General features: G+C 41.5%; 1 protein-coding gene across 3 annotated transcripts; it reads right to left on the bottom strand.

The window, feature by feature from the left end:
* Positions 1-123: 123 nt before the first annotated feature.
* tdrd6a (tudor domain containing 6a) lies at positions 124-13,374 on the bottom strand. 3 transcript variants are annotated; one of them, XM_084378287.1, is made up of 17 exons: positions 13,016-13,374; positions 5,048-10,886; positions 4,705-4,784; positions 4,502-4,579; positions 4,295-4,381; positions 4,123-4,168; positions 3,801-3,880; positions 3,581-3,635; positions 3,366-3,433; positions 3,238-3,283; positions 3,046-3,125; positions 2,344-2,395; positions 1,899-1,951; positions 1,749-1,812; positions 1,460-1,515; positions 1,034-1,091; positions 124-696 (listed from the first exon to the last, which is right to left on the bottom strand). In XM_084378287.1, the coding sequence occupies exons 2-17, from the start codon at positions 10,806-10,808 to the stop codon at positions 605-607; spliced, it is 6,756 nt and encodes a 2,251-aa protein (XP_084234413.1). In that variant the 5' UTR covers positions 10,809-10,886; positions 13,016-13,374; the 3' UTR covers positions 124-604. The 3 variants fall into 3 exon arrangements, with proteins under 3 accessions (XP_084234413.1, XP_084234414.1, XP_084234415.1); XM_084378288.1 differs by lacking the exons at positions 1,899-1,951; positions 2,344-2,395; XM_084378289.1 differs by lacking the exons at positions 124-696; positions 1,034-1,091; positions 1,460-1,515; positions 2,344-2,395 and having other exon boundaries at positions 1,750-1,812.
* Positions 13,375-15,114: the final 1,740 nt, after the last annotated feature.

Genomic DNA, 15,114 nt, shown 5'->3' with positions numbered 1-15,114 from the left:
AGATAACATGCAGCTTCCTCTGCAGACACAAAAGGCTTTATGCTACTTTATTCACACATGCAGTAGTACGCCCCAAGACCTGTAAACACACTTTAACAAGGGTACAACAAACCATGACTCATCTTTACAGATCTGTAATATTTATTTTGCCAACATAAAGATATCTTCAACACATGCATGTATCCACACAAAATACAGAAAGATTTCTTGAAAACTGCTGAATGTCGCCTGACAACCGCTCCAAATCAGTCTTACTATGAAACAAAAGATTCAGTACTTTTCAAAGAATTATGAGGCGTTTTATCACAACAGATCTGTAACACAACAGTGCTCCAAGTAACACTGGGCAAGCACATACTGACAACCACAACTGTATGAAGGCACTTTTAACAAGATGCTTGTAGAACAATGAAATTATTGGGTCAAAAGATAACGATGACCTGCGGGGTCAATCCAATAACTCAAAACTGCCACCGTGGACTTTGAGAACAAAAAGAAAAACAAACTGAACTTGAGCCTGTTTGATTTAACTAAAAGCAAATGTAGTTGATACATTTAAATTTGACATATCTGATAAAGGCATATGAAGGAAACAGAAAAGTGTTTACTCCTTTGGCTGCTGCTCAACAGGCAGGATATCAGCAGAACCATCATTAATGATCAAAGAGAGATGAGTTATCTTCGTCAGCTGAGCCTCTAAAAAGGAAGAACAAAAAAAGCTTGTTTGGTAATTTGGTTTTGCATGCAGTACATATCAGAGTGGATAAAATCCTGCAAAGGAAACAAAACAAGTAATGAAGATTAGAACAAACAAGAAGAAACGGTGCTTTAGAGCAGCTGACAGGAACTCTGATCAGTTTTACGATAGCTGTGTGCTCAAAGTTGTGTATAAAGACGTGTTCGAGACTGATAAGTTCTTCTCACTTTCTTTGATATATGCAGCAACTGCTTCATGCTAAAATTGTAAGCATCAAGTTTAATTTTCAACTAAAATTACATCATTTTAACATTATTCATCAATATCATCACTTACCAAAACTGTCATCGGCAGAAAATGATATTTCTTCATCAAGCTCACCATCGCTGAAATCCTGGAAAAAATGTATAGAGCTTGAAAATTTGTGTAAACTGTGTTTGTTGGCATTTATTTGACATCTCCTGTTCTCTGCTGGACATGTAAACGCACTGTGTTTCTCTTTTGGGGGCGCTGGAGGTCTAACACAACTAATAAAGTGCATATACTTCCTGTGGAAGGTGCACTGCCAGCATCCAACATGGGCCTTGTTTCTACTACATCCTGAGTGCCTAATTAACCGAGTCCACAGCTACATACACTTCTTAATAACAGACACCATCTGTCCATTTAACACCTTAAAGTATCAAAGTTATCTAAACACACGTGGACAAATTATAAAAGAATGAACTCAACCATCAAAAGGCTCTTTCCTCACACAGTTACCTCCTCTGTGTGCACCAGCTGCTCACTGTCCTCCCTTTCAGATTCTTGTTGTTGGTCTGAAAAGACCACGTAGGAATCAGTACAAACAGGCTTACAAACAGAATATGGTTTATTTCTGCAGTCAAATAATGGTATTGTGTGTACGGTCAAACATTTACGTCCATGTAAAAATCACAATCGGTGTTAGCAGACTTAGGACAGCAAACTTATTTGTCATTAATAAAATATTTAATTGGAAATTTAGTTATAGCATCAATCGCAATGCATGGCTGGCATATTACGTTGTTACCTCTGCAGTCGTCTGTCAGACTGATCTGTCTGACGAGACAGGTCACCTCTTCAACCAGGTTATCCTGAAAAGCAACAAAGACAGCGTTCACTCATCAGTGATGTGATGTTCTGGGGTTTGATTTTAACACCGTTGATTGATCCTCATTACCAAATCTGGACTGCAAACTGTGCAGGCTTGTGGCTCAGCGTCAGATGGCAGAGCTGCAAACACACAGGCAGGTGACACAAACATCATACTGTCATGTTGGTGTGTTTCTAAATAGACTATAATGAATGCAAACGATTCACGAGGAACACGAGTGGAAAAGTGTGTTCAGTTCAATGATCTTGCTCTGATCTGCTGCACATCCCTGAGCATAATGTGAGAACACGATGGGACATAAACAAGAGACTCGTCAAGACCATCAAGACCATTCATGGGCCGATCTGTAGACCAGGCCGACGAGTAGCCCTGGAGTTAGTATTAGTTAGCATTGGTCTGTGGAAAACCAGTGGTAAATAACACTTTGTTTTAGAACAGCTTCCCTGCAATATTAATCATTGCACATCCTATGTTACATTATGTCAAGTTTGTTGTATTAGAAACAACTCACCAACTAATTGTTCATGAGGAAGCTCCACATAAGGAAGCGTTTCATTTTGGTCCTGAAAATTAAAGACATTGCACCATTTAATGGAAAGAAAAACACATTTAGACACATTCAAAATAACAGCACAGTTTGTGTAGCACTTTACAAACAACAGCAGCTCACTGACAGGGAGGACCAAGAGGAGGAGCTTTTATTCAGAAGAGGCCTGTATGACAGTCTTTTACCATTTTATGAGCTTTTTCCATTAAATGCAACCTCAAACCTTTCTCCACGTTTGCCTAATGTCTATAAATTCACTTTAATTAACATACGATTTTAGTCACTTTCTCTCTCCCAACTTAAAACTACAACGCTGTTTTCATTCACCATTAAGTCCTTTCACTTTTGCATTTTTCTGAATCACTGATAGCAGCTTATCAGATGGGAAGAATGGAAAGCTGGAGTTTTTTGGATGGATGAAACAAATTGACTGTCAGCCGTGGTTGGTTAAAAGAAACATAACTCGCCCCTCAGTGTTTCTGTAACTGGCCTTTTCATGATGGCCACATTTATTATTTGAATATCGAATAGCCTCATGAGTTAAGAGGTCTGCGTTTTACCCACCCTGAGCTGCACTTCAATGACACCACAAAGCCCGCATCACACTATAAAAACCCTGCAGATGGCGTGTCCTCACATGGAGAAACTCAATGTGAAGCAATTTACCATTTCCTCTGATGTCCCACTGCTGAGACAATCATCTCTTGCACCCGTGACATTGCGGTCTTCACTTGGCTCGTTTAGATCTGCAGCACACAGGACAAAAGTCTTGGTAACACAATATGAGCTGTGAAGAGACTGATTAACTGGTAATCATGCTGCATGCCTGGCACATGCCTGGTCCCTGGCGTATTATACCTGTGCAGACATCTGTCAAACAGGCCAAATCTTCATCCTTGTCACCCTAAGCAGCAATAAAGACAAAATGTCAGACATGACAAGCTATGTAGTTCAAGTTGAGATATCTGTGAATTGAAATCCTTTACCGAATCTTTAGAGGGAGTAGTGCAGGTGTGTAGCTCACTGGCTGTTGTGTCAGTGTCAGCATGCAGGGCTGCAGAAACACAAGGACAGATCTTTGAGATACATGAAGTGTTTCCCTGTTGACCAAGAAGCCTCTTTTACTGGCACAAGTGAATGAGATTAAAATATTTTACATTATACATTAAATCAACAACTCAGACAACAACAAGAATCAAACCTGAATATGTATCCTCGTGACGAGCCAAGGTGTCCTCTTCATCCATCATGTCATTCTAAAACAGAGCAGATTATCCATCACTGACTTGAGGGCTTAGTCTAATGCAGAGTGTCAATGAATGAATGATGTAAAACTGTTATGCACAGTTTTACACACTGTTCACTTTTACTTTACTACTGGCAAAACCACCATCCAAAATACTGCATTTCCACAACATTACCTCAACATGTGTGGTAGCACACGGCACCTCCTCCTTTGGGACAGCATCTTCAGCTTCAATTCCCTGCTGTGTCATAGCATCTACGAAGACAATCACACTCCATCATCAAAATACAGTCATTGAAGAACACACAGTATGACATTTTACACTTATTTTAGCTCACCAAATTTATTTCCACCTACATTTGTGGAGTGGGACTCTTAAATAATTTTCCCCAAACTGTCTATAAAGAAACACCCTCACCCTTAAAAATGATTCCCTTTTACAGATCATTCTAGAGCAGTACATGAGTGTTGTGTGCTTAAAAGTAAGATTTCCTCACCAGAGGCAGAAAGCTCAGAGGAGGGCAGCTCCAGTTCAGTCTGAATCTAAAATATGACAAAACATGAAAGTAAAATCAGGGAACTAAAATATCATGTCCTTGCAAGTATTCAACTCCATTACAGGTTTTTCAAAATGTCTTGTATGGAGATACTGCATTTCCATAAGCTTACCTCGAGGTGTGTGGTGACACATGGCACCTCTTCCTTTGGGACACCATCTCCAGCTTCAGTTTCCTGTTCCGTCAGATCATATATGATCTGAAACATGGAGCATGAAAAGACCAAATGTCAATACATGTGTTACACACATTCATCAAGTATTTCTTCTTAGGTAAATGTTTATGTACAGTGTGAAGCAGAGATGCAGAGAACATGTACCTGCTTCAAGACTTCAGATTTGGTATCAGTTGTTTCCAGATCCGAGTTCTCCCTGGGACAGACAGCTTCACGGGGAACCTTGAGAAGAACAAAATACTGTATCAGAATTCATCAAGTCTACCCGTTTGTACTCAAGTCAGTGGTAATTTGTGTGTAGATGTGCACTGTTATTTGTTGGCATAAAGTCATTGTCACACATTTACCATTTTCACTGTTGTCGTACTGCTAAGAGGATTATCCCTTACAAGGATGACCTCGCTGTCATCTCCCTGCTCACGCGGATCTGTGCAAAGAAAAAAGCAACAAACCATAATGATTAGTTGTCTATATCACTGACCACAACTTAACAGGTGACCATCAGTTGTGATTTGAACAAATATTAAAGGCAGACAAAGTAAGAGTAGATGGATGATAGATACAATTTTACTTTCCATATTTACATTTTCCACATATTTACTTTAAGATGCTCATTTGATGAAGGACATGCATCATATTTTCTACTCATTAGAAACAAAGATAAGAGAAGGAATTAAATATGTTGCTTACCAGTAATAGTCATGTTGTCAAAGCTGCTATCCATGCTGTAGGTGTTCGCCTCTCCAGGCAAAGACTCCAAGCCAGTCGTTGCGATCTCTGACTCATCCTTGGCTTCCGTAGGGTTCTCATCCAATGGAGAATTTAAGGCATCTGGCCCAACTGTGTCCATCCCTGAGGCACCTTCCTCTTCAGTGCCTTTGTCAGTTTCCACTGCACTCTTGTCACAGATCAAGGTCAAAATACGTGGGTCACCTTGGTTATTGGGTGGTGGTAGCGTGGTTTCATTCACATCACTATCACAGGGCAAAATGTCTTTAGGTTTGGTTTGAGAGACCATTGTAGTGGCAACTATGTCCACCCCTTCATTGAAAACAGTTTCTCTTAGGCTCTCTGTCGTTCTCAGTATTTGAGGTCCAGTGGTCACACTGCATTCTGACAAAATCTGATCCTTCTTTTCTTCTTGGGACTCCACAAAAGACTCAGAATGAAGATTATCTTCAGAGCTTTTGCTGAGCTCCAAACTACTAGCTAGTTTGTGGATGTCATCTACTGTTTGAGTGTCAACAAGTTCACCAGCGCTCTGCTTTTCACTGTAGTCTCCCTGAGGGTGATCGCCAGCAACAGCAGTATTCTTTTCTTGACATTCATGAGACTCTAGCTGTTCCTCGGGTGTTGCAGTCTCTTTCAAAGATGGGTCACACTGCAGTGGTGTTTCGTATGAAGTGGTGGGTCCCACATCGCCAGATTTGTTTTCTGTCGCAGAGCTCTTCCACCAGGTTTTCAGAGCCTCATTTATCACCTGGCCCTCACATTCCATCTGCACAAGGCGTTTGATTTTTCTTTCTTCTCTTGTTACTCTAGTGACAGTCAGCTGTAACACTTTGTCTGTTGTAAGCGCTGACAACTCATCTACTGCACCACTGTCCCAGGATCCATGCAAAGCACCAAAGCCTTCAAGCTCACACAAAAATGCCTGTTGAGGAGTTTCCATCAGGTCAGTAGGCATTTCCCTCACATCTGTAACATTGACTTGGGACTTGTTTCCATAGTCTACAAAGAGAACTGACAACCTGTCTCCATCTGTTTCGATGACCTCTGCACGGTACCACAGATGATCATCTGCAAAGAGAGCAATACATGGGCAGCCAGGGGAGAGAGCGCCTGGGATGATAGGTTTGTGATCAGCTGCATCCCCAACTTCTGAGACACTTAATGTTATCTTATCAATCTCTTCTGAGTCTGCAAGCTGACACCAAAATGTCTGAGCATCATTGACAGTTGTGATGTAAACCTCTAACTTTTGTCCCTCTAAAAGCTCTCGCTGGTGGTAACACAGAGAACAGGAGCTCAAGAGCGATGACTTTGAGTTCTCTGGTACTTGCCCGATGTCAGAGTGCCGGGCAGGTGTTCCCTTAACTTGTTCAAGTTTCTCTAAAGTGATTTCAGAATCATCAGTTGAACATCTAGCAGGTACTTTACACTTGATATTCACACCACTGTCTTCAACACTTACTTCCCACACAGATCCTGTCTGCCTGATGAACTGGCACTTGAGCACCTTTTCTCCATTACCGCCAATGTCTTCTCTGAAAGCTGATATCACACCTGGATCAAGCACTCTCTCTTTTCCAAGAGCTGCAGCGTCACTCAGCATACAGTGTGTGCTGTACATGGGAAATTTCAAGAAATCCGAATCGAGTCTGCCTAACTTGGGAAATGGCATCACTGCCGTATTTCCAAAATCAACAAACTCAACAAGAGCCATTGCATTGCTGTGAATTTCTCTTACAACTGCTCGGTACCATGAGGAATCATCTAGGAACTCTGCTTGAACAAGGTCACCTTGATGCACATCTTTGATGTCTGCTTTGGGGGTGGATTGAGGGTCATTGAGCTTTTCAGCCAGGGAGAATAGTTCATCCTCCTCTCTGACAAGTTGGACGTAGAAACTCAGTGGGCTGTTGCAGTGTGAGACATAAACATCTGCTTCCATACCTGATGTGATAGATTTTGAGGGCAGGTCTGCCAGTTGAGGGAGTTTTGCAACATCACTCTTCTTTACAGATTCTTTGCCAGGTGATTTGGACTTAATGAGCTGTTTAGTTTCTGAAAGAGGACTCTCTTTTTTTGGTTCGATATTGGCACCTGCCAGCTCAGAACCATTTCCCATATTACTTGGTTTGCTTTCACATGACTGCCTTTGGTGTGGAGGTCTGTAAAGCTCTAACCGAGCAGGTTTGACCTTCTGGCCATTTTCACAAACATGGTGCAAAGGCTTCCGTGCAGACTGCAGTTTCACGTCGGCATCCCTCACTTGAGGTTTTGGTTTTGGAGCAGAGACATTTTTCTTGATGGTTTGAGTGTGATCTTCTATCTCTACAGTTTGAGTCTTTCTTGCATGGCTTTCAGAAGCTTCAAGTCTTCTCTGACCCTGGCAGACAAGCTGCTCTTCTGTGTGCATCTCAATCTGGAACATCTTCCTGATTTTTGAATTAATCTGAGTGTTTCCATTATACAGCTCAACCAACAGTTTCCCATCAGGTTCTCGGGCCACCACAAGTGCTCGGAATTTACACTCTGTGGCACTTGTCTCAAACCAGCTGTTGACCTCACTCTGAACATTGGCAGGGACATCAGAGAGACCACACACAAGTGCTTGTACAGGCACAGACATTATGTCATTAGCCTCTCTGGGAATTGGAAGCAAGTCAGATTTTTCCACCTCAAGAGTGTCACCATAATCCACAAAATGAACCAGAATAGCTGGCTTGGTGGCCTTGATTTGTCCCCTGTACCACTGCCCATCAGTGTACCTCGCAAAACACAGAGTTCCACAGACTGTTGGGAGCTGAACACTCTCGAGCTGAAGGCAGAGATTGTTCACTTTGATTTTGAGATCTTTTGTCACATCAGCGTTCCTCTCGAGGTGGCAGTAGAACTGATTGACATTGTTCACACATGTCACCGTGACCTGTTCCTCTGTTCCAGTTTTGACGTTGTGCGTTGAGTAGTAGTATGTGTCCAAACGGAAAGATGACCCAGCGCCTCTCTTGGGAGGTGCACTCTTGATCAGACTGACCATACTGGTAGAGATGCTCTCAAAGGGGGTCTCTAGATCCACAATGTTGAAAACAATCTTCTTCTCACTGTACATAACAGCATATATGGTGCACTTCAAAATCACAAGGCTGGATGCAGCCGTTTCCACAAAGCTGTGGAACATTGATGTTGCTTCTTCATTCCACTTAGTTTTGGCAGACGTGGCGTCAACTGGGTTAAACACACTGCATCGAAAAGCTTGGCCATGCAGAGCTAGGAATTCAGGGTAAATTCTCCTCAGTTCATAGAGAGAGACTGTCTCTGTTTGGCCGTAGTCAACAAACAACACGTCCACATGAGGCGTTTCATGTCTGTGAATTACAAGGGCTCTGTACCACATCCCATTATTCGGGTGGCGAGCAACACAAGCTGTCTCAACAAGAGGTTGGAACTTGCTGCCTGCGTAATGAGCCTGTATTTCATGCATGAGCAACTTCAAGTGTCCTGCATTTTGAACTAGTTGGCACCAAAAATCATTTGGGCTTTCAATGTAGGACACACTAACATCAAGGACACTTCCGATGGAAAACATTTGCTCCTTGAATGAAGGAGTGCTCCTTTCATTACTGGCAGGGCCAACTGTGTTTAGGGTCTGGCACATTCCCTTGTTCCTGGATACACCTGATAGTCTGGCATCAGGAAGCTGCGTGGGAAGCAGAAAAGCAGGTTGTGTGGTCATTTTGGCTTTGGGTTGTCTTTGTGTTTCAGCCCGTTCAGCAAAGCCAGAAGTACACATCAGCATACTGAGATCTTTATCTGCCTGTACTTCAGGATCTGTTAGTTGGACAACATAGCCCTCATCATGTTTTGCTGTCACATGTACATTTAGTGTTTTATCTGTGACTGCTTTGATGAAAAAGTCACAGGCACTTTGACTCCATCTTCCATCTTTTGGCCTGATACCAGCCAGGGAGCATTTCAGCGCAAGACATGGCAGCTTTTTGAACTCGTCAGGAAGGGCCTTGATGTTATTTCTGTCAACCACTTCACTGTTTCCATAATCAACAAAGAACACCTCGATTTGTGTCTTACCAACCTCAGCCACAGTTGCTCTGTAGAAATTACCATCTTCTGAATTGGCAGCACAGTAGAGCCCAACTGTTGGATTTTTCACCAAATGTTCATTCACTGAATCTTTGTACAAATGGTAGATACTATCCATAAGTTCATCCAATTCGTTTGCATAGTTCTCTGTTTGGATCCAAAACTCTGATGGATCAGAAACATGCTGAACGACTGCCACGTGAGAGGAGCTGAGAGCGAGGTCTTCAGCTGGCAACGTCTTCACTCTTCCTTGCCCTCCTTCTTCCTCTACAGCCTGTCCAGGAGTTAACATCGTTCTTTGATTTGCCTCCTGCTGGCCTGGATGCTGATGGCTGTATGCAGTTTTACGGATGGCGTAATCTCCAAGTGTTTTTTCGCACTTCAGCGAACAGCTCTCCTTTGACCCAAACAAGTTGTTAATGTTTGTGTTTTCATCACTATACAGCGTGACATACTGAACACCCTCAGAGATGCTTTGGTACTCAAATTTGGCGATCGCTGTCTTGTACAGAAGAAGGGTCCTGAGATAGTCAATCTGACTGCTTGTCCATCCAACCCCTTTGTCAAGAATTCCATAAAGGGAGCAGACGTAAGTCACAACAGGCAGCCTGAAGAACTCTGCAGCCAGTGGTCTAATATGCTCCACTTGAACAAACTGTTTGGTTCCATAGTCAACGTTCAACACTTCCACCATTTTGTTAGTTGGGAGAACCTGTTGTAGTACAGAGCGGTACCACCTGCCATCACTTCCTCTTGCAGCACAAGGAAACCCAATCATTTCTGGACCAACAATGCAATTGGTAATTCTGCCCTCACAGGACTTTGTGATTTGCTCAGAGAGTTTCTTCAACTCTTGCGAGAACACCTTCAACTGGCAGAAAATCCTCTGTGGGTTTGTCACATCTGTGACTATGACTGTCTCCACGGTTCCTGCTAGCAGCTCTGGGTACATGAAGACCTCCTTCTTCTGCAGTCGCTCACTACCTCTGTCTTGAGACACTATGGCTCCACTTTGTGACTGCAGTGACATAAGAACAAAGTCCTGGAACATGTCTGGAGACAACATCTTGGAAATTCCCATCTCATACATTTGTTTAGATATGCAAGGGATGTGGATGACAAATGTTCTGTGTGCCACCAGTACATCTTGCACATGTGCCTTCACAGATTTTCCAGAGAGAGATCTCAGAAACTCAAGAGCCACAGGAGACCATCTGTTCTCAGGTGAAACGGGTAACACATTAGCTAGCACACAAAATTCCACCTCAGGTGGCAGCTGGAAATGCTTCTTCTTACCCCATGCCAGCTTACTTGTGGTGGTATTATGCGACACCCCTTTGTCAATGAGGAACACACTGTATTTTGAGCCATTCCTTGTGACTATGCGCGACCGGTACCAAGTCCCATCTATCTGGATCAAGCACTCATCACCAGGATTTCCTTCAAGCTCTTGAAATGCGTTTCCAGGAGACTGAATGTCTCTGGCCAGGGACTCATAATCTGCTGTCCTCTCCTGGCTAAATTTTCCCCAGAACTCCACAAGGACACAAAGGGGATGCAAGTGAACCTTGGTTATGAAAACAGTTACATCTGATCCTCGTGTAGGCAATCCTTGGACTGAGGACATTTTGGCAGTTTCATGAAGTCAAGCTACCCATGATGTATCATCTCTCATCAACACAACCGGGGGATCACTGGATGTTATCTGGAAAAAAAACAAAACAAATAAAAATAAAAACACACGCACAAGAAAACATTAAAGCCCCCTTCCAATGTATTTTGGCATTTTTATGACATTTCATATTTTTCAAATATTTTTCGCGGTTGCTAAAATGGAGAAATGACAACCTCCAACAGGTTTATAGTTATAAAAGCTCCTTTAAGAAACAGGGCAGTGTGTAGTGTGTGGGTGGTCAAGAAAGAGAAAGCAGGAGAAGCACAGATAGCTACAGTAACAGCGTTCAGAGCAGACCGGTGTTACGGAAAGTTCAGCAGAAGTTCTCTAGTGGCTGTAAACATACAGTTCAGCTCACATTTTGATCATGAATAAACTCTGTAGCTCCTCAATACACAAGAACTATTGTTTAATGACAGCTATCACTTTCCCTGTTAGTACTCATGCTGCTTATCCATGAAAAAAATTATCAATGTTATCGCTAATCGCTTATTGCTTGATCTTGCTAAAATGGCAGTGTGGTTGCGATGGTAATCACGACATATGACTATTAACCAAGCTCCCACTCTTTGTTTGAGAGAGACCGCTGACCGTTAGACAGGAAGAAAAACTGACTGAAGGGGGGCTTTAAACACAACATTGCCCCTCGCTTCCTCTTATTTACCTGCATTTTAGAAGACAGATCATGATTAGGGCTGCATCTCCTTAATAAATATGATCAATACAATTTATGTTAAGCCCAAGATGCTGATATCAAATTGCTTATTTCGTCCAAACAAGATATACTGCTGAAAAAAATGTTTTATGTCTGCTTAATGTTACAATGGGCTACATGCTGAAAGCACAAACTACAGAAATTAACGTCCTAACTTCTTAAGAGGCTACGTATGAGACTCATGTTAAAGTTACTAATCATTCAAATATAATCGCTTAATGTGCAATTTTATTAGCGTATAAAACTTTTTATTTTTGTGGCATCCTCCAGCGTGTGCTTCCATGGAGTCTGCCAGGTTGGACTGCCATATTTTCTACAGCAACAACGTCAAGTGAAAAATGAGACCTTCACCATCTTACTCGGGTGCCTATACAAGCCTGAGGATGATTAGTTTAATAGTGTAATGTTAAAAATGTAGTGGAGCTACATTTGTTTGATAACTTTAGTTATTAATTATTTATAGCCGAAGTAGCTGTGATGCAGCTTAATTTATGTATTTAATTGTCAGCAATCAGATTTAAAAAATAAATAAAAAACACAGATTCTGATCATCTGAAAATTTTGAATTATCGGCTCAGATATCAGCCAGGTCGATAATCACTTGACCCATGTCAACAGTAATAGTAGGCCATTTTGTTTTTGTTTTTCTGACAGTAGGCTCACATTAAGGACCTGCTTTATCCTTCTGCTTGCCCTGTGACACGAAATTGAGCCATACCATCAGAGGACAACACCTAATATTTGCTGCCTGCATTTCTTAAAAACAAAAAACAACACTCTCCGGTTACATACCCCAACACGCTATAACAATCTGGGGAAAAACACTAGGCATTTATCAGCCATTTTTACTTTTTAAAATTGAATTTGTAGAAATCAAATACTTGGAAGAATATCTTTACAACTGACTGACTTAATGTTACACCACAATCCTTAACTACACAGCTGACCACATTTACAGCAAATAAAACTGGTCTCAAGTCTCTGAAGACCTGAGGTATGACATTAAAGGTAAACAGATGAGGCAAATTCATGATTATTGAACTGTCATACAAGTTGGCACAGGCTAACAAACGTTAGCGAGCGGGCTGGTTTGAGCTGATAATTTGTAATCGGTAGTAAAGTTGCGCATTACATAACTAATTTGTTACAATCATGAATAGGAGTAATTCATTTCATAGTTTTCCGTCAAAATAATCCCGTTACATTTAACTTAACCACAACAAAAGGCATGTGAGCTAGCGTTTCATCCACATGTAGATAGCTAGGAAAACCGCTAACGTTAGCCACCTTAATTAGCATCAGCGTTGAGTACTTCGACCATGACGCCATTTTAACGTGAACATGAATCGGCGTTTGACATTGACGGTGCCAAATCAATTGTGGACAAATTAGCACGACAGTTTTAGATTTACACATTCACATCAACTCAGACACAGTAACTCACCCGGTTTGTTCCAGGAGCTGCCGCCGAGTCTTCTCAAAGTCAGGGCGATGGTGGTGTGCAGAGTTTCTACAAAAACGTTAGCTGACCTAGCCAAAACACACGCACACACACAGCAACCGGTGGCGCTAACGTTTTCCCGACCGCCCGAACTTTGCAGATTTCGCTCCACGGAAGTTGGTCCGGTGTTTTTTTCTCCTGTTGTGACAGATGATCCGTTTAACTGCCTCTGGAAAATGTTTTAGTGTAGCTACGACTTCAACAAACTGCACAGCAAACCGACGTTAGCTGTCAGTTAGCGGCTAATGTCAAGCAGCGCAGGATCGAGCGCGTGCAGAGGACGCTGAACGTTTTTTGTTTTTTTTCGTCCCCTGACCGGAACTGCCGCTGCTGCCGCGTCACGTGGACGTCCACTAATTACACTAATTAATAAAAATACACAGAAAAACAGGAACTATATGGAGTAAAGTGTGTGAGCTTCATACACACAACAGATTTTTAAAATAATATTTAAACTCAAGATGATAAACAAATATAAAACAGAGGTATGAACATAAAACATAAAATGAATTTGGGTTTTTTTTTTTGTAGTTAAAAGTTTGTTTTTCTTAGTTGATGTTATTTTCTTTTATTGCTCTGTGTAATTATAATAATAAAATATGTAATTAATGTTAATCAGCTGAGGTTTACACACCTTACCCTTTATACACCTTTACAGTCCTGTTTTATTTATTTTTGTTTGTTTTGTTTTCTAAAGCCATAAAGCATTATGTGAATTTACAAAATGACACGAAAAACAAGCAATAGTATTTTTCATAATTATTTTATTTAAAAAAAAAGAGAAACAACAGATTCATGTAAAAGCCTGGCTCTGATCCTCACAGTGCTTTCACCAGGTCCAGATTGATCTTATCTTCATTTCCGACTATCAGATGAAAGCTGCTCGACACGTCACATAAGACACTCATTTTAACTTGTCGTGATTTATTTCACACTGCAGCATGAATACAACAGTCAAACCCGTCCTGTTTAAATGTTCAGAGGTCGAGGGCGACCATTTCCTCCTCGCTGAAAGCTGCCATTCAGAATAATTACAGCGTGGTGCAGGCAGCTTAATCACAGGGATTCACTCCTTAATATTTCTTTTCATTTATGAAGTAGGAAAATGTTTTAATACATCACAAATAGAGATTATGGATGACTGTTATTGTGTCTTTTCTGTCGCGCACACACACACACACACACACACACACACACACACACACACACACAGATTTAACTAGCTCAAAAGTGTTTTATGTTACTAGTAACTGGCAAATGACTGCAATTACTAGCAAGAATTTCTAAATGCTGTCGAATACCATGAGCTGTGCCTTCATCTGGTTGGTGTTACTAATGTCTTGTCTATTAAATTTTTCAGGGAACATGTTGTGTCTCAAAGAAACACTTTTGAAGGGCTGATGAGGAAAGTGTTGCCTCAGGAGTTACTTCACCAGCGCCTTCCTCTACACAGACAGAGTCTCACTGTGTGTACAGATAAGTATAGTCGAAACACCACTATAAGTATGTATAATCATCTGTTCAGTTAAATATAATGTGTGGAGAAGAGCAGTAGATTAATGTCACCATAGATTTTCTTTATTTTGTCAATCAAGTTTGATTTGAACACAGATTGATTCTGGTCTAAACAACACACACCGAACGTTCAGTCTTGCATAACCACTATTACCAAAGGAAGTAAAGCTAGTGTTTATCATTTCATCATGCTGCAGACCTGCCACACAGACTCTTCTGCAATGTGGTCCCCAACCACAAGAATCAGCAAGTCTGCTTTCATTATGTCCGTCTGAATCGTTGCCCTCACCACTGAGGGTAACAGAAAGTCTTGTGCTCATACCGCTGTCTCCGAAGGTTGAACTTATGTAATTATATACAAGTGTTTTTATGTGCAAGTTTTGTTTTATGCAAAAATGAAGAAAAGTGATAGTGACACACCTCAGCTGTCTTTGGTGCATCTCTGTGGCTGAAATGGCTGAATTACACCAGAGGGGGGCGCCACTGAACCATAATGAATTAAAAGTACTGTGCATCCTGTGGTCAGA

Source organism: Pagrus pagrus (assembly GCF_965226575.1).
Source record: "Pagrus pagrus genome assembly, chromosome: 16".
Classification (NCBI taxonomy): Eukaryota; Metazoa; Chordata; class Actinopteri; order Spariformes; family Sparidae; genus Pagrus; species Pagrus pagrus.
This window is presented reverse-complemented; position numbering and strand designations above follow the sequence as displayed.

Coding starts and splice junctions, on each gene's coding strand:
- tdrd6a (XM_084378287.1), bottom strand. CDS start 10,808: ATGTCCTCAGTCCAAGGATTGCCTACACGAGGATCAGATGTAACTGTT. Junction 4,382..4,501: donor AATCTGAAGTCTTGAAGCAG/GTACATGTTCTC, acceptor TCCATGTTTCAG/ATCATATATGATCTGACGGA. Junction 1,516..1,748: donor TCTGACAGACGACTGCAGAG/GTAACAACGTAA, acceptor TGGTCTTTTCAG/ACCAACAACAAGAATCTGAA.